Source organism: Varroa jacobsoni, unplaced genomic scaffold, assembly GCF_002532875.2.
Source record: "Varroa jacobsoni isolate VJ856 unplaced genomic scaffold, vjacob_1.0 scaffold_18, whole genome shotgun sequence".
NCBI classification, from domain to species: Eukaryota; Metazoa; Arthropoda; class Arachnida; order Mesostigmata; family Varroidae; genus Varroa; species Varroa jacobsoni.
The window spans coordinates 1-18373 of NW_019212920.1; the positions used below are offsets into that span (position 1 = coordinate 1).

The 18373-nt window shown below is 38.8% G+C and overlaps 2 protein-coding genes and 1 long non-coding RNA gene across 6 annotated transcripts; 1 reads left to right on the forward strand and 2 right to left on the reverse strand.

Moving 5' to 3' along the window:
* Positions 1-477: 477 nt before the first annotated feature.
* LOC147754012 (N-acetylated-alpha-linked acidic dipeptidase 2-like) lies at positions 478-4908 on the reverse strand. The gene is made up of 5 exons (XM_086973558.1): positions 4761-4908; positions 4401-4466; positions 3982-4131; positions 3489-3723; positions 478-2903 (listed from the first exon to the last, which is right to left on the reverse strand). The coding sequence occupies exons 1-5, from the start codon at positions 4809-4811 to the stop codon at positions 2758-2760; spliced, it is 648 nt and encodes a 215-aa protein (XP_086829684.1). The 5' UTR covers positions 4812-4908; the 3' UTR covers positions 478-2757.
* On the forward strand, positions 3660-4232 carry LOC111273735 (uncharacterized). The gene is made up of 2 exons (XR_002688010.2): positions 3660-3754; positions 3984-4232. It is a non-coding gene; the product is annotated as an uncharacterized LOC111273735 (long non-coding RNA).
* A 714-nt stretch (positions 4909-5622) lies between the features above and the next one.
* Positions 5623-17394, reverse strand: LOC111273670 (aminopeptidase NAALADL1). 4 transcript variants are annotated; one of them, XM_022855506.2, is made up of 14 exons: positions 17303-17394; positions 13937-14041; positions 11648-11812; positions 10884-11008; positions 10508-10649; positions 9011-9107; positions 8744-8834; positions 8453-8511; positions 8038-8121; positions 7609-7781; positions 7295-7426; positions 6777-6901; positions 6094-6219; positions 5623-5736 (listed from the first exon to the last, which is right to left on the reverse strand). In XM_022855506.2, the coding sequence occupies exons 2-13, from the start codon at positions 13985-13987 to the stop codon at positions 6165-6167; spliced, it is 1299 nt and encodes a 432-aa protein (XP_022711241.1). In that variant the 5' UTR covers positions 13988-14041; positions 17303-17394; the 3' UTR covers positions 5623-5736; positions 6094-6164. The 4 variants fall into 4 exon arrangements, with proteins under 4 accessions (XP_022711241.1, XP_022711268.1, XP_022711251.1 ...); XM_022855533.2 differs by lacking the exon at positions 17303-17394 and adding an exon at positions 15996-16134; XM_022855516.2 differs by lacking the exon at positions 17303-17394 and adding an exon at positions 15880-15922.
* Positions 17395-18373: the final 979 nt, after the last annotated feature.

Below are 18373 nucleotides of genomic sequence, written 5' to 3' on the forward strand. Positions count from 1 at the left end.
ATATATGTACAAGCATTATATATATAGAATGGTTATCTTTCCAAGGGGAAGACTGGGAATACAAATCGTAATGCATTATAATTCATAGACTGTAGATTAGACCTTAGCTATAATTATGTAGTGGTCTTATTCGGTAGCGCTTTTATGTGAAAAAGTCGATTTTACGCATACGAGGACGTTGAAGTAAACGTTGGCAAATGAACTTCACTCCCATGTCGTCTTAGTACTGTTGGCTACTTCAGCTGCAGTCAAAGAACTTGACTGTCGCAGACCTTTAGTCTACGATCGTTGGTTGCCAGAAACATATATATTAAATAAATAATCGTTTTCTTTAAGGTCAAATATCTACGACGTCTAAATAATGCATATATATATATATATATATTCTCTCTATAATGCCTTTTAGAATAGTGTAGGCATTAAATAATGATTACATATTACAGAGATACAATAGTATAATTAAAGAGACTTCGTAAATGTACTTAAAACAATCTTATATAGTTTTTGTCTTTGCACCCTGATTGATATGTTCAGTTAACTGTCAATACGTAATGTGGATACTAAGTGTGATATTGACAGCATAGTAGAGATTATTTAGCAACAACGCTAATGATCTGCATAGACTTGTACGAGCTATATATATAAAAGCGAAACTTCGTGAAAAAGGTTTTAGCTCTTTACACCGCTGCATGGAAAAATACAGAGTTGTAGGTCTTCCTGTTTTCTTATACTTACTGCCTTTGTCTGTTTCATGGAAAGTAGGCGCTTTTCATAGATGAATACAAGACATAATGGGCACGAGATATAATGGTACATTGACGTTAATTTGGTACGTAAATCAATATTTTTTAATTCATTATTTAATTCGTTGCTTCTGATAGTCATTTATACAGCGGTACTATGTACTCTTAGCGTTATTTTTATTTAGCGGTAAGTCGAAATTATCTTCATTCGACACTTTACATCTGCACATAATTCCCATCGCATGGCCCGAAGGCGTTGAAATCATTGTCTCTTTAGCTACCTAGTAAACGTTTGTCGGTGTTTACTACTCCGGCGCCTATTTGCCGTAGTAAGCATGCTTACAATTTGATTTTCCAGAGATGACAGATTGAATGTACAATATTAAAGGAGAACTGGAAAGCATTAAAATAATACCATGTCAGTATTCGTATTTACGAATGAAGTAATGACAGGAACATGCTTAAATGCAACGTGTTTTTAAATTAGATGGTTTTCGATTCTCTGGAAAAAAAACTGCATAATTACGAAAAACAAAGTTTGACAAATGAATTAACAACAGGCGAATTAGCTTTCGAGACGTATGAAACAACGATCCACCGAGGAACGCCAGCGAAGAGTGTAAAATTAGAGATTCTGCATTGCTAGTCTAGCCGACGTGCCAACATATGAAATTAATAGGAGTCTAACCTAAAATTAAGGCAACTCAATACGCTGCGTGAGATATGATTTCAAGTGCGATGGATCAGCTCAATTTTGTCACCATCGGTTCGTCAGGGCAGGGCACCAGCGGACTGTCAGCTTCTCGAGCTAGGTTCCCAAAATTCTGTCGGTTACATACGATACCGTTGCTATGAAATGCGAAAATTAAACACTATACACAACTCAGAATATCAACAGATCTTTCTCTATTCGACTTTTTCTTTTTTTACGTGGGGTAGAGCAAAGACTTGGTGTCATCTAGGGTTTATCGGAAACAGTAATGCTGGCTATCGTTGGCTACCTATATAGATGGATAAGATATCATTCTTGTGTCTCACAAAATTCAATAAAGTTCATATACAATGATTGATGTTTCGGCTTGATTGCCTTATTTGATATTGCCTCATGTTGTTCGATGACTAAATTTTTAGAATAGAAAACGGTGTTCCTGCTACTGCTGCTGCTGCCGCCGCCACCGCTACTATTACTATTAGCGGCGGACTAAACTAACAATAGATGATAGCTTCCCGTCAACAGGATTACTTATTGCCTTTGTAGTGATTGTATACGTCATAAGAAGTGCTCTACTTGACGCAGCAAAAAACCTTCAGTTTTGCCATTGTTTGCACTACGGCATGTCTAATACTAAATACCGGATGCGTACAAGTGTGACATACATAAGTGCTGATACCAGAATCGTGGTTGCGCCTGCCTAACAATCTTATTGGAGATTATTCATTTTTTAGATTTGTCTGCGTTTTAGGTGGAATGTGCGTGCGCTAAGATACTGGTCAAGCTAATCGTTTTGAAAATAGGATACCGTCAGTCTGCTTAGACGTACTCCATCACGGCAGACGATCTAGGACATGACCTATATTTAAAGGGTAGTGTGGTCGTGAATGATATGGCGCTAGTAGTTTTCCTTCATACGTTTCGATACGTTTTCCTCCTCGCATAACCACCCGCACAATTCATAAACATCAATTTCGTAGTATTGTAATCATACGACGTCGTTATTCTTGTTCTAGTTTGATGGACTTGTAATATACGGAAGGTCCTCAGGCTCTTCCATCTTGAGAGAAATTGAATAACATTACCATAACTGCTGTTCGTTCAAGGTAGAAAAAATTAACAATTACGTAATTAGCAACCAGTCTATAGAGTAACTAGCCATTTTACGATACTGTTATTGAACGTTATCCCATGTAATCACTTATGTATAGATCATTTTTATAAGAGCTGATAAAGCTAGCATTGACCGGCTTTCTTGTTGTATTAGATGAATCTTACATAGCGAGCACTGGCCGCAGTTTCTCAGAATGTCAGTACATACTGCAACGAAGCAGTTGCTGTCCGAATGATCTCGGTAATATCGTGAACAAGCAGGACTATTCGGGCTCCCAGTTCGTCATCGCATTCGGTTGATTCAGTGAGCGACTGTGTTATTAGATCAAGAACACCTTGAAATTGGGGCAAATAACAACGGGGCTTAAAATTAAGTGACCATGGTGCGACAGGTTTATCTGTGCTGGGAGAATGAAATTCAATAACAAAAATTATATCTGTTATGAGAGGAAAAACGTTATTATATGTCGACAATATCAGGGAGACGCGTAGAAGATTAGTGGATACGAGGCTGAGTGCGCACACCTTATAGCTTTCTTCTAGTAGTTAAGTCCAAAAACACTAAAGCCAAAAACTATAAGGTACTCCAGGCCAAGGCTTAGCCGAGTACTATAAAATCAAATATAAAATAAAGAAATACTATAGAAAAAATTAAAAATATAAAATACTAAAAATAAATAAAAATAAAAATATCGAAAAAATGAGGGTCGAACTAGCGGCAGGTACCAGCATCAGGTATTTACGCTAGGTCGAGGATCACGACCTGCCGGCACGTTCGTTTTCATCGAAGATAAGCTTAGTGTTATAGAGGAAAGAAAAAGATGAGCTGAACACAGAATATAAGATAAAGCTACATACATTTCGTTAAAATACTATTAGTTGGTTATTTTCGAGGTCTTCTGTTATTAAAAAGTACTCACTTGGGAATATATTGCTGAGCTGCGGATATGTCTTTACTGGTGTAGCAACACCATGTTGCTCGTTGAATACGTCAACTCCAGTGACGCTCAAACACTGGTTGGGACACGATCTAAGGAACGCGCGCTCGAGTAGAAGTAACTGATCATTCACCATTCGTATAGCCATCGGATCGCGCAGGTCCAGCATATCCTGTCGATGATGGAATTCAGCTGCTCTCAAGGAAAAGTCTCCGACCTGCAACACGAATACGGAAATATCGTAGCAGGTAACTTTGATTGGGTGGATGAATTTCAAATATCTAACAAATATGGCTGTTTAGGGTACTGTGTACGTCAATCAATGTTATTAATTAGGTACGACATTAGGTACAAATTGATCTTAATAAGTGCCCGGTAAGGTCACTAAATCCCTGCCGACACATAACACGCTGTTCTAGTTACATTAGGTGGAGACATTCCTGCACTAACGACTTGAGGATGGTGCGTTACTTACAGCATGTTGTAACGGCTCGAAGATTTTGGAATCCGGCTTTCGGCATAAGGTTATGAAATGATGCTGTGCAGTATCTGTGTAGCTTTGTAGGGTGACCGCATACTCCAGTAGATTAAACGGCAAGAATAGCGAATCTGTGAGATCGCGGATCTGGGGGTAAATAATCACCAGAACTATTGTGGGCGGCTAGTAAATGACTATAACAAATAAAGAGCATCAGCGAAAGTTCTTCTCGGAAATACAGAACCGAACCGAAATGTTGTTCTTATTTATAACTGGCACAATCGTCTAGACAGAATATTAGTAATATAACGAAAAAATTGGGCCAATTCAGACCGTGATTGATGTTTGCCGTTTATATCGGTTACCAAACATTGTCTGCAGTCAGATAACGTCATTGTCAATGCTGGTACGCTTACCAATTCAGCCACAACCTTTCCTATAGCCATGTGATGACGAAAGTCAGCGTCCATTGACGAGTGAACCTAAAATCAAAGTTCAGCAAGCGCATACAGGTTTAATTTAGATTAATTAAGGTTATTAGATCCATGTATGTGTAACGACATTTTAACTTTTTGCTTTTTCCTAAGTAGGCCAGACTTAATAACGAATATTTATGTAATTAAAAAAAAGTTAGGTATTGAAGCCTGGGTTTATCGTTATTGAGTCGGTACCTTGGTAATACCACTTGCACGGTCAGTCAACTATTTTAAAGAGCATTTTCTAATTTTAAAAACAAAGCAGTTACAATAAATAAATGCATATGTAATGTTTCATGCCTTTTTTAATGAGTCGAATTGCGTCCGGAACCATGCGGGTTTAGGGTCCATGCGTCGAGTATGCAAGTACCCTTTATTGACGTAGGATACCTGAAGCAAGTCGCGTTTGGGGTGTGTTTATTAGTGCCTCAGACAGTTACTTGGAACATTGGCTTTTTCTCTAGGTAGTCGATAAATTTTAAGAAGCATTCTTGACAGTCCATTTTCTGCCGCTCCTTGCCTTTGCGCTATAATTAAAAAAGTGTCCGCCAGTTAAACTTTGATATTTTGAGTTATTTAACTATTCACTAAGTTTCGTACTTTTATAATTACCTGTATAACTGGGATTCCTGCCTGCGTGAGAAATGGAGCAAAGCCATCCGTGTGATCTAAGAGCCGAATCATTGGCCTGTACATAAACAACGCTGTAACAGTAATTAAACAGTAAAATTTGAAAATATATTAACTCATGTCGTCGGTGCTGCGTTAAACAGCATTATTATTTAAGTACAGTAAATCGCTTCAAATTGACGTGACCTATAATAACCATAAATCAGGGTCTGCAACTCTCTTTAATCGTTTACCTGAATGGAGATAGTTATTGAATAGGCCACGGGTACCATTGACGTCGAAACTATTAGGTTCGAGCAGGAAAGTGTTCATGGTACCAGTCGAATCGTTCCAACCAGAGAGATCCTGCGCAACCTTAAACCAAATTATAAAAGATACTTTACCCCGTGATGTGTACAGACGTCTGACACCGAACAGTACTGCACCCCACTTTCATTACTGAATCACAACGAACGATACCGACGATGAACTACCGACAATGAAGTCTTATTGGAACTCATGAAGTACCGTGCCTTAGTGACCATTATACCTTAAAAATGTCCTTTGCAGATTTGATCGGCTTTTGTTGCGGGAAGTTTTGTAACCATTCCCTGTAGAGCGTTGGTACACCCTCCCCATCCACACTGTTCCCGTTTGCGGATGCCACCTAATGCGCAAATTGTTGATGAATAACGGTGTAATAACAATAAAAACATGATTTCAACACGATACTATTTGTTACGTAGTATTTAGGTTTAAAATATATTCCTAAACACCTTTTTCTAATAACGGTTTCCGCTGAAAACGTTCTTAACACGCGAATAAACAAAGTCGATTCAATCTTTTTTCTTGTGGAAGAATAATCTTAGTTCTACTTAGCAAACTAAAGTACGACGATATAACGGGTTAGGCTTCATAGCCAACGATGCAGCTCAAATATGGTTTTTAATCCAGTAGTACATTAGTAATTTTGCTGCCGTTGTCGGATAACTTTGATCAGTAAATATAATCGATGGACACTCACGAGCGACGAAGCGTTGAAGAGCGCTTGACTAAGAAGCGGCGAGCTGGTGGCTAGGATCGAAGTAGAGCCCATCACGGGTTGGTGACGTCTATGTAGGCAACAGTGCGACCTCGCAACACGTTCAGTCTACTCGAACACGACGAAAATGGGTTAAGAACGTGGACAAGAACGTGAAAAAAAAGATGGATAAATCCAAACAAAATTCCTTTGTAGCGTTCTGAAAATACTGCTAGATGAAGCAACAAAAAAGACAGCCATACAGCTCAAAAAAGGCCCAGAGCAAACGCTATACAGTGGTCGCATTCAGATGTAGTAATTCTTAGTGTCCTCTTTATTTATCTAGAGCAGCAAAGAATCTGTTATTAATTGCGACGAATCGGCAGCACTTACTGATCTATTCAGAAGGCCTGGGAAAACAGGATAAGTTAAAATGACATTACTCGATAATATCGTTACAAATGCAAAACCATTGCTTTCTGGACCTTTCGCCCTCGATTTCGATTATTCTCCTTCGCAAATAGTTTCTTTGCGTTTATGGCACATTTGTGTATTGAAGTGTCGTACAGTTGAATATGGCCCTTGTCTAGCTGAAGTATAATCACTCGTTTTTTAAGATAGAACTAGCTTCAGATATATTACCTTCAGAATTACCTTCCGAATTCGTTAAGCATAGCTGTAGATACCTTGATTGTAGAAAATGGCTGAGCCCAGCAGAATTCATATGCTCGCCAGCGAAACTGATGAACACGATGGAACGTCGAGGTCGCCAGCCATCCTTTACTAATTGGCCAAAAACACGAGCCAGTTCCTACGTAAGCAAATATAACGAACGGCATACTAAATCTTCGTTCAAACAAAAGTGTTTTTGTCGTACTTGATGTACCGGATTCTACCATAGTTTGAACAGAGTTGACGATGCTTGTAACTAAGGCGCATATGCAACGAAAACCCAACACATACAAATCCAAGGGTCCAAAAAGACAGTACCGAAAGTAAAACTCAAGACATTCATTATATATTAATGTTCATGTAAGAATTTGCCTTCTTGTACAAAGGATTACAGATGGACAAATTACCGTTGCGAAGAACGGCCTGCCAAAGGATAAGCCCAAGCTCGTATTGCGCACTTTAAATACTAAAGTATTTTTCCTGCTTAAAAAAGTGACTCGATAAAACTTGATTTTAACAGGGTATTATTTACCAGTAGAAGAGCAGTTCCACCAACGTTAGACGGACTCCAAGAATCCCGACCTGCTCCAACTATGATATAACGGTCCGGTTCGACGCGACCCTGAAGCACTCCAATGGCGTTGGTCAGGTTCGCTGACTTTACCTGATCAACCAGTAATAAAAAAATCATTGTATGGAATTATAGTGATGCCACTGCAATTTATGAAAGATAAACGATCGATAAATTATTAAATCACGAAAATAGACATGCGAATCTTCTTCATTCAATAAATACAGTATTCAATTTTAAAAACGAGTATTTACACCTGAGCAAAACCTATAAACCTTGTTGTGCGTTGTGATTTTGATCGTAAAATTTCTCGAAGGTTCCGAAACGAAGAGGACATTTTTAAACCCACCGCGCATCCGCATGGGTAATTGAGTGCCGTTCGTATCTGCGTCGAGCTCCAGTAGAAGCTTGCTGGCCAGTTGCCCACTAATGACTTGAATAGGTAAATCTAAAACACGAACGGCAACTTCAGTTATGTGATCGATTCCAGGAAAGCGAATTGGTTACTGCGTCAGGTTATAAACTAGTCCACGAATTATTAATGATCGTGATTATTCCTATTATTATTATATGGTTTTCGCTCTACGTAACGTTAAGATGTCACGCAACAGAAATCTTGCCGAAGAAATTCAGATGTGCAGCAAGGTTGGAATAATCCTCAGTAATAAATTCATGGTTATGAACATTTAAATTGTGTGGGCTACCTAAATACGGGGCGGAGACACGGGGCAAAGCAGATTCATTATAGTCGGTCGGATAATCTGTAGGATCCATATACAAAAGAACACCTGGGAAATAACACGGCAACAATTAGTTATGTAGATGCATTAGGCCGAACGCTTAAAACGAGTAAATGATCAGGAGAAAAGCTGAAAGAGAATTCACTGCTATATGACATGTGCGTCAAATGGCATTGGCGCAATATGGCGATTTATCGCCAGTAACAACGGCTGATTAGATCCCATGTTTATAAATTACTTATCTTAGGCTAACGTTAAACGTATAATATTAAAGTCGGTAAATCAAAAATTGGTGATTGGAGGAGTATCAGATAACCAAAAAAGGATTGTTGCGTTAAGAAAGGTTCTTCTTCTTACTGCAGTGCGTCGTTTCACTCACCTAGCGCTCCTAATGAAAAAGCATACTTGATTTGCTCACGTAACGGTATTACGCCATATCTGTAATGAAGAGTGAATCCTTTTCGTGAAAATTCATAACGAGTATGAGATACTTCAGTATTTTTGTTGCTTCAAGGCTATGTTAGATTCGTTGGTTTTGTAGTGAACAGAGCTCTGTAAGCTGGCCAGAGCAAGTTAGTTTTGTAGCATGTTCCACAATTATTGCTGCACAAATATGGACCTGTATGCTCAACATACAGATACTTTAAAAAAATTACTTCACTTATCTTACCTGGCCAGTGCAATGGTGCCGTTTACTGTTCCCAATTTGTGTAAATATGCGAAATCCTGTCTGTCCAATTTCGACACATACGTAAGTTTTCCTACAAACGAAAACAAATATCAAAATTGCTGTCTATTTCTAACAAATCCCTGTGATACCAGGAACTGCACTGCTGAATAGGCTGGTTGTAGTTTGCCTCAAACAAGAGATAAGAAGATAAGTAGAATACAAAATGCGCCTCTTCGCTAAAAATGCTTCTATACAGACTTTACTCACCTTCAATTGATTTGTTGACAGTGAAAGCTACGAATGAATACTCATCGGGTGATAACATCAACTTCGTTTGATCCTTAGTGCCATTTGTGTAGATAATCTGAACCCGAAAAGTAGAAAGTTTGCATCCCGTTATTAGGAAGTACAAAAGATGTTGCGAACGTTAATAAAAAATTTCGTTCTACTAATGTTTGTATCAACTGTTTATCAAATTAAATTAGCATTAATTTTCTGTCTTATGTGACGTATTTGCTGGTTCAGTTTTTCGCTGGTAAATATCCGCATTGGAATTCTGTTTTTGACACGGATCAGCTTCGCATGCGTTCAACGCTTGATAAATCACATTCACTACGTTTTGTTTGGTAATACATGTTATTAATTCCGGGTTGACATGTTTCATTATTTCTGTTTAAACCTATACGGATACTGGATTTCGAAAAAGTATTGAGCGTTTTTAGGTCAACACAGTAGCAAATATTTTTCATTTTTTACAATAATATTACAGAGCTAAAGGCACGCCGTTTTTATAGATAATCTTCTCTCGTTTTTACGATAACACCATAATCCTGTTATTACAAAATGTTTGCGATCTCTAAGCAAAAAAGCGTGTTAAATAATTTCTGCATTCCTTCATTGAAACTAAACTAACATCATTAAGGGAGTTCTGTAGAAACTGAAGCAGATGATAATTTAATGGTGCAAGATGAATTACATGGCAAAAAATGGCGCTTTCTCTGTTCACTATCTCCGGTCGATTTTTTCAGTGGATGAGGTCTTATTAAGTCTTGTTAGAGGTTGATAGTGGAAGTTGGAATCAATCGTTTTACCAGGTGACAGCAACTCATACAGAACGAATTCTTCACACAATACTGTCGCATATAGTCAGTTTTTAATCATCCGTGATTAACCGTTTAAAAAGGTTCGATTTTCATTACGTTTATGTAGGGTTTCGCAAATAGAAATGCGATCAACTAATTCTATAGCATCAGTTCTGAAGCACATAAACATTGGTTTCTTTGTTACAGTCAGCTTTCTTAAAATTATTTAAAATTGTTTCGTGATGGATGTTTAGCTTCTCGGCAACATCATGGCTACTCAGCTATTGGTCTCTCTCAGCGTTCGTAGTAGTTTCATCAGCTCCTTCCGTAATTGGTTGACAACTACGAACAGCACCTTTCACATCACACTTTGCATCCTCACCCTAAACAGCGCATATTCCTGCGGGCCTTGACAGTACTCGTGCCCTTTTCATTGTAATGTAATTGAAAAATAAAGGGACTTTTTGCCGAAATTTCACTTACACTCAAGGCACTCTATGACAAGTCTGAATACAGATATTCCAACAATTTTAGCACATCTTCTATTACCAAACTTCAGCTTTCGAATAACACCAAAACCGACCATGCGCAACTCATATGATCCAAAATATGTGAGCCTAAAACTGTCTAGGTAGAAAAACGGTAAATACTTTTCTACAACCCAATATTTACTAGTGCTTACTTCAATTGTGTTAGGCTGATCCCCCTGTTGAGCGACAGAGTCGGTGAATTCATCGAGGTCGATTTCGTCTAATTTCAACTTCCGCCACTCGCCTCGAATCATCTCCACTACCGCCGTATCCGTGAGATTGGCGCTAAGAAGACTGCCGAACGGTTTTGTACGTGAAGAGATTTGTAAAACACGTATAAGTACAGAATCACGTGTATAGAAATAGAGAGATCAAAAACAAACTAGACACTTGGGTATGAATAAAAACTAGCCTTTGCATGTAATGTTTCGTACTCGTATTTTCTTCCTATCCTGATAACGAAGAAGAATTGTATTAACGATTATCGACAACATGAATAGTTAGCTTTTCTAAAACAATGATACTTACTCAGCGTGGTGGGAAAACACCGTAGGGTCAAGATATTTAAGAATTTTCTCCTTAACGTCCTGGTCTGCATCATAAACCGAAAACAATGCTACAGATCGACCCCGATTACATGCCCCGTATTCCGTCTAAAATGTATCTTAGCAAGAAATCGAAGAACATGACATGACAGAACAAAAATTACGTAAAAAAATAATGAGTAGCTAGAACAAGTAACTCTTGTTCCTTAAACTCCTTTTCAAACCATTTTGAGGACCCACAAAATGTCCTTCGGAAGAGCATGTTATGTTGGCAGTTGGAGCTAATATTGGGGATATACTACATTATACAAACATTGTTCAACAGCCCAATATATCTATAATATACCATTCGTTATTGGAGTGTATAGAAATTATAAAACGATAATTAAATTTTTCAATAATCTTATGTGTCGTCTATTTCAAAGTCAATTGCAGATAAACTTAATGATTACGATAATTTTCGGCATAACTTTGTACCTTCAATGAAAAGTACTTTATACACGAGACCCCATGTGCCACAATCGTAATTTTTAATGGATTTTAGAAGGTATTCTAATCGCATTTCAGTTCGTTTTTCTAGTTCCGATGTTAGCTTAAACTATTATTCTATGGGCATACTGGTACAATTAGAAAAAGTCGGTTACGGCAACAATATGTATAAGAACTGTTGTCGTAGAAATACAAATACATATGGATTGATTGTCGTTTATCTGATCGTCATTCAGTCGCGTAAATTCGTTTACGCACATGTGCGAAGTAACCGGTGAGTAAACCGATCAAACCCGCAACGATGGCAATCGTACATCCGCCGAGTACTAGATGACGTTGAGTGACCACATGGTGAATATCATGAGTCGTTTTTTCGTAAATCTGGATACGCCCGCTGGGTCCATCGTCCACCCAAGCACGTTCCTGGAACAGTAAAGAGCAAAAAGTGTTGTTTAAAAAAGGACATACGTTTTTTTACGAACCTTAGTTTTTTTACTATAAATATAAAGTAATAATTTGTTTCCTGTGATTCCAATATTCCGAATACTGAATATACTACGCGGGCTACTGATTTTACGGTGAGTTATTTACTATTTTGGTTCTCATTCATAACATTGAACACTGATCTATCAATAAATTATAGTGGAGTCTCTGGTCTGCAACATCCATTCGATTTTTGAGAAATCGAAATTACCGCTATCAATCTATCGGGATCAAACGCTAATGGTCTGTTTTTGTTTGTAACAAGAAACGAGCATTTTTCGGAACACAGATGCACAAACCCATAAAGTATCCATGTATAAAGTTCTAACATACATATATTTATAGGATCCTCAAATTATGGTTTACCAAATTATTCAATGCTAAATAAGTTAACGATACAAAAAATTATAGCTTGAAGAAAAAATGGTCGGCATCCGATACTTACATGACTTAAACGGGTTAATCAGTATCGGAATTTAGTGCAATAAAGTACAATTGCTTCAAAATCTGAAATTTACTTTTTCATCTAATCAAATATGTACTTCTTCGCGGTACAACTTCTTTAAGGAATTATTTAGTTTGGCTATAGACTACGTATGGATGTTAGCAAAAGAATTTTGTGTACCACATTACCTGTACTTTTTTTATTTAATGCAAATAAAAAAATGTCTGTTTTTACTGTTTCAAAATAAAATGGTGGAGCAAAATTACGAAATAGCGATCCATTTTCTGTTGAATTTACTTGAATTACGGACCTCAAATCTCTAGTTCACCTTTTGTCTTCACCGACTTTCGTAAAACTTTGTCATTTAGGAATGTCTTTATGCTTTCAATATATGTGCTTGCAAAATATGTGAGACAATAAAGTTGTCATGGAGGGTCTTAGTAAGTGGGTAACTGCAAAGTTAGAACCTACAACAGATGAATACCGATTCAATTCACGGATAAGATGAACGCGTACGTGACGCGTAGACTCGCTAATAGGTCATATGGTGACTTGGAATCATCCGTTCTGTTGCTTTTGGTTAGAGCAATAAGTACCTACTACTCTGCTATGTAGGCGCGTTTGAAGGGACGTATATGAGACCCCTTCGGTTATCAATATCTTCGACGCAAATTCTAAATTCAATAGCAGTTACGAAGTATTATCGCTTGTGTTGAATATCTATTCAATTACGCTAACGTGTCATGGAGTTTACAGTGCGATTAAGGATCCAGTTACCCCCGTCGAATTCAAAATATGTGGTCACTTTTACTGAATTTGCACAAGCATCTCATATATCTTTCTATACTTTGTTAAATATCGAGCGCTACAAGGTGCTACAGAGCGGATTCTACGAATTATATTAATACTACCTGTATATAGATCGTCTACAGATTGTGTCAAACACATTAATAATCGATGGACTTTTACAATGAGCAAAGTATATGGCGGACACGATACAAACATCGCGAATAAAAACGAAACTATAGAAGACTACGTCATAATAAGCTTATGAAAATATCTGTACTAAAGCAGTGGTCAGAAACTGAAGCTAATCTACTCTAGTTAACCACAATTAGCGGTAAGTGAGATTGGTCAGGTAGTCGCTCGAAAATCGCTGAAGCGTGCCTTTCCATGCCAAGTAGTATACCTATTATGGAACCCGTTGCCCTCGTTTGGTCTTCAGCCACAAATAGTTAACTCGGGTGAAGAGATTCTTCGTTCCCTTTGTTGGTTCCTTCGAAATAAATCAATTGCCCGTACTTTACCGCACAGTCTACTCCCAGCACCCAGACTTAATAAATTTTTAGTTACATTTTTCTACGAGTAGCACGTGGCATGAAAATGTGTATAGGCTGAGATTTGGCAGAATAATAATGGGTCTAGCTGGGTAAATATCTATTAATAAATTCTTCGTAGCGCATATAAATCGAAGGTATCTCTAGACATATGTAATAAGTAAAGATTACAGTAGTTATCGATGAGTTATGCGTTCGATGAGTCACGAAGTAGAATGAAATATTGCTTTGTAACTATTACTACCATTAATTATAAACTCCATGGCAGAAATGATTACGTACCTCTGGAGGGACGTCCTCCTCATCCCGATAAGGACGATATTGTGCAGACATATTTTAGGAGCGAGTTTCTTAACGATTATCCTTTTATCTATTGTGCTGGTTAATCTGTAATATTAAATATACTTATTTTTAATTAATGTGGTTAACCTATCTTACCAATAATTACTTTTTAGTCAATAAACCAGACATGATTAATGAGCACCACTATTATTAGATGTGGGGATCGTTAAGCTCGTCGTCTTTTTTAAACAATTTCGGATACCTAGAATTTTCATTCTTCTTTTGTCTCTGCAATTTACGACAGTGTCATCAATAGACTTTAAATTTGTGTTCGGACCTAAACTTTTGTGTTGGAAAAATTTGACACCAATAATGGAAATCTTTCCTACGTCCATTTTCGGCTATGTCACTGACGGCCTCGAACAACGTGGAAAAGTAAAAATATTTATTTAGGAAAATTAAAAATAAAAATAATAACGAATTGCAACAATAATAAAATACCTACAATCTTACCACAAGGTATTAAGTTATGATAATCTTAGGTAACTTATAAACGAACCTTACACAATTCACATTCAGGCGTAAGTAGCAATAATGAACAATACTCGACAGCATCCACTGCCGACGCATTTAAACTTATTAAGCCCAAACGCGCTCAATTTTTTTTTAACTGCTGACGTTGTCGGCATAAGTTTTAACTTCCTATCGTCATTCATTAAAGTATTATATTGTATTATTCAGGCCTGCATAGGCAGCTGAGACTGACTGCATCGACACCGAATTGCACAGATCCAAATTGGCCTCTTCACGTCACATTAAAGATAACCTTATTTTTCAGATGTGGCCATAATGCGGTCAACGTTGGTTCAGAACTTAATCGGGTGTAATCGTAAGTATGTTTACCAACAGTACGCACGAAACATCTCATATATTCGTAATCCCGTAACAATAAAAATGAATCCAGCCCCTGATTTTATCTAGTATTCTTGGCGACTAAAAATCTTAAATGAAAACTTGATCTGTCCTAAGCACGTCCTTCCTTCTACAAAACAACAGCGCCAGACTCGCCATGACTATAGCACGAACACAACTCGACCTATCGAAAGGATACCAAATTATCTGTTTAAGCATTTCATGGCTACCGTTTAACAGGACAAAAAAACTGCAAAAAACAACGCCCTAATCTTCCCTATTATCACGCGTTCCTCGTGTCGAGGAACTGACATTCACTGGAGAGCGTAGCGTTCTCCATGCATAACAGGCTATGTGTATCTTGGTGAATCTACCCTTAATTCTTTAATCACTGATGTTCAATCATAAGGTTAAATTAACCTATGTTATGCATACAGACCATGTAATCGTACGTTCAGGCTATCCCTCTTTTTATTTGAAATAATCTTTTTTTTATAGTTGTGGGCATGATTTGCTCAGCGTCGTTTCATAAATTAATCGGATTCAGTCGTAAGTACGTTTCCATCAGTCATATTCCGCCATAACCGAACAACGATAATAATAATAATAATCGCTTATGCCCGCTAATACTTTCCACGTCGAAACGCTGCCAATATTTGTTTCAAGCATGACTCTATTATTTTCATTATGTGACTATTTGCTACCCTACACTTTTTAAATGGTTGATCCATTTAGCGAAATGAAGCGTTTGAATTTGTTTTTGCGTTGCACCCCGCTCAGAAAGCAACACGTCAGAATACCTCATAAGTTACCCATCTGGGTGTTTCAGAATGGCCCATTACCTAGCGGCAGTCAGCGCTTAATTCCTAATGTTCCGCATTAAGAGCTGCAATTGACTTTTACATAAATATAGCTGGGTGTCAGCTCACGCCCTGTGCCGTCCTCCCCACAGTCACGTATATCTGACTACAAAGCGTACATATCCCTCCAGTATCATAACAACGTGTTGGCTACCGTTACTATTTCGGTACCTGCTCACCATCGATGTCAGGCATCCATTAATGATAAGTAAAAGACCGGACTGCTCAATAGCTACTGCCTGTGCCCCTCTCGTCTTCGGTTGCGACGAAGGGGCACCACGACGTACCCGATACTAATCAGTGCCACCAACTGCAAGCAACACCAGCAATAATAAGCAGTTTCCGCCGAGAGTGGTATACTGCTTTTCGATGTAGTGAACGATTTATCGCTCACTCGCGCAGATTAACTCCATTAGTATCAGTCCTTGTAACGATCCCTGCTCTGATTACAGTGGACGCCGTCGGTAGCGCTGTCCAGGTTTTCTCCCGTTGTTGTTGTTGTTGCTGCTGCTATCACTGCTGCTGCTGCTGCTATTGTTGTTGTCGCTGCTATTTTTTTGTCGTTTGTGTTGCGGGTGACGTCCGGTTTGCGTTAGCATGCGAAGTGAACCAGGAGCGCTTTCGATGAAGCGGATGATTAGTACCCGTTGTCTAGATTACGGGTGCGTTATCACAGTTATCACAATAGAATCACAGGCAAATGAAACGAGAAAGCGCTTTTTTGAATAAAAAATTGAAGGGGCGAAGGCAAGAGAAACAGATACTAACGACGGAGTAACAGTACGTAGAGTTTACTAGAGACAGTAATGATGCCTCGTTGTCTATTGGTAAGCCGCCGCCACCGCCGTTGTTGCAATTGACGGGCGTTGTCAGTCAACGCAAAGGCCATAAATAGGTAATAACAACGACAATACAATAGTTAGAAGATACAGAGGCAAAGCGATGACGTACACCGCACACACACATAGACACACACAGCCGCCGAGTCCACGTCGTTTGGTCGAGATCGTTTGACAGGTATTATCTCTTGCAGTCACTTTCGATCAGATTTGTGACTTTTTACCCTCACTTTCTTCGTGGTGGGGGAAATGAGCTGTCGATCATGTCCCTCCTAGAGAATTTGTCGCAGTCGGCCAATGACTACGAAAGCAGGTATACGCTGCCCTTTAAAAGAGCATGCATTGATGTCAGTGGATTACAAAATACCGGACAGGTAAGCGACAGACAGGAAGCTCGGTCTTGCCTGCGAGGAAAATAACAGCTGACAACGGCGTAGTCATCACAACGTGAGCATACTATTGGCACGATTTGGTGAGGCGCCTGTCGCTGCCCTGTTACCACGTATGGCTGCTGCCTACTCCAGCAACTACTAGTCCGCCTTGTAATAACTGTCGATCGTTGCTTGTGTGTTGTGCTGTATCAAGTTGCAGCTCAACACAGCCAGAGACACGCACGGCCACGACGACGGTCTCAGGTCGATAGAGAACCGAGAAAGTGGCGGGGGAGCAACTCAATACTAACAACGCCTACGTAAAATAACTATCAGATCCAGCGAACAGCAAAACAGTGTGCTATAAAATCAGGTCCTACACACCGTGACTTTGGCGAGTTGATAGGGCCTACTACAGCTGCTACTGCTCCGACCGTGGAGGCTCCAGGATTGTCGATTGGCGCGGCGGTAGCTCCATTCGACGCATAGGCTCCTGCTAAGAGAGGCGGCGGCCACTGCTGCAAATACGAAGACGCGGGCAGCGGGAAATAGCCGATGCTGGTGCTCGGCCGCTCGGTGCATTAGCAGAGGCCCTCAGTGAGCGGGCGGGCGGACCGGCCAGCGCAGAAAAGCAGCAGTGCTCATTTGACAACACGCAGACTATCCCGTACCTTGCATATATGACTGGTAAATTCCAACCCTTTTAGAATAACTTCGAAAACATGCTTTTATTGAAGGCACGGGACATGCTGAAAAGAAATATAACTAAGATATAAAGAACTGCTGTGAGATCGATTAAACAAAAAAGTAAAACCAAGAATAGGTAAAGAATGAGCTCTAACGTGACGATCTGTAGAACCCTGTTAGTTGATAGCTTTCTATCCTACCGCATATATAAGTTGTGCGAAGTACGACAAAGTGATTCTAAATTAGAAATACTGCGTTAAAAGGGTGGCACAAGCGCAGCTATTTGCCATGAAATGGGCAGGGTGAGTGGTAGCGCAAAAATTCAAAAGTTGTTATCGGAACACACGTGGAACGTGTTTGTTCTTCGAAATCACCTCAATGACTGATGTAGGATTGATTCCTGGAGGCTTGAAAATATTCGCGAACATCGCTATTTTGGAGTTTTTCTTCTTTTTCTCTAATTTCTCTAATCTCCATTGTACAGTTTTATTTCTGCTATGTATATAAAAATAAGACATCGAAAATTACGTTCTTCGACATTGTTACCATAGTTTTGAGTATAAACAGTAGAATGTTATAATAGTTATCAACGTCGAAATTCCGTCACTTATTCAGAGGCTTTTATGCGGTATATGTACGATTTTGATGGGATATATGCGAATCAAAAATTTTAAACAAATTCTAAAAGTTTTGGCAGTAAGTTGCGTATAGCTATTTAAAAACAATTATGTACATGTATGTACATTTTTAATACTCTACGCAGCCATA

Bases quoted from the DNA above. Each gene is read 5' to 3' on its own strand.
- LOC147754012 (XM_086973558.1), bottom strand. From the start codon at position 4,811: ATGGACCCTAAACCCGCATGGTTCCGGACGCAATTCGACTCATTAAAA. The intron at 4,132-4,400 runs GTAAGCGTACCA...ATTTACCCCCAG, and splicing joins GAAAGGTTGTGGCTGAATTG to ATCCGCGATCTCACAGATTC. The intron at 2,904-3,488 runs GTGAGTACTTTT...CCCAATTTCAAG, and splicing joins GCTCAGCAATATATTCCCAA to GTGTTCTTGATCTAATAACA.
- LOC111273670 (XM_022855506.2), bottom strand. From the start codon at position 13,987: ATGTCTGCACAATATCGTCCTTATCGGGATGAGGAGGACGTCCCTCCA. The intron at 10,650-10,883 runs GTAAGTATCATT...ACCGTTCGGCAG, and splicing joins GTGTTTTCCCACCACGCTGA to TCTTCTTAGCGCCAATCTCA. The intron at 9,108-10,507 runs GTAAGCACTAGT...TTTCGGGTTCAG, and splicing joins ATCAGCCTAACACAATTGAA to ATTATCTACACAAATGGCAC.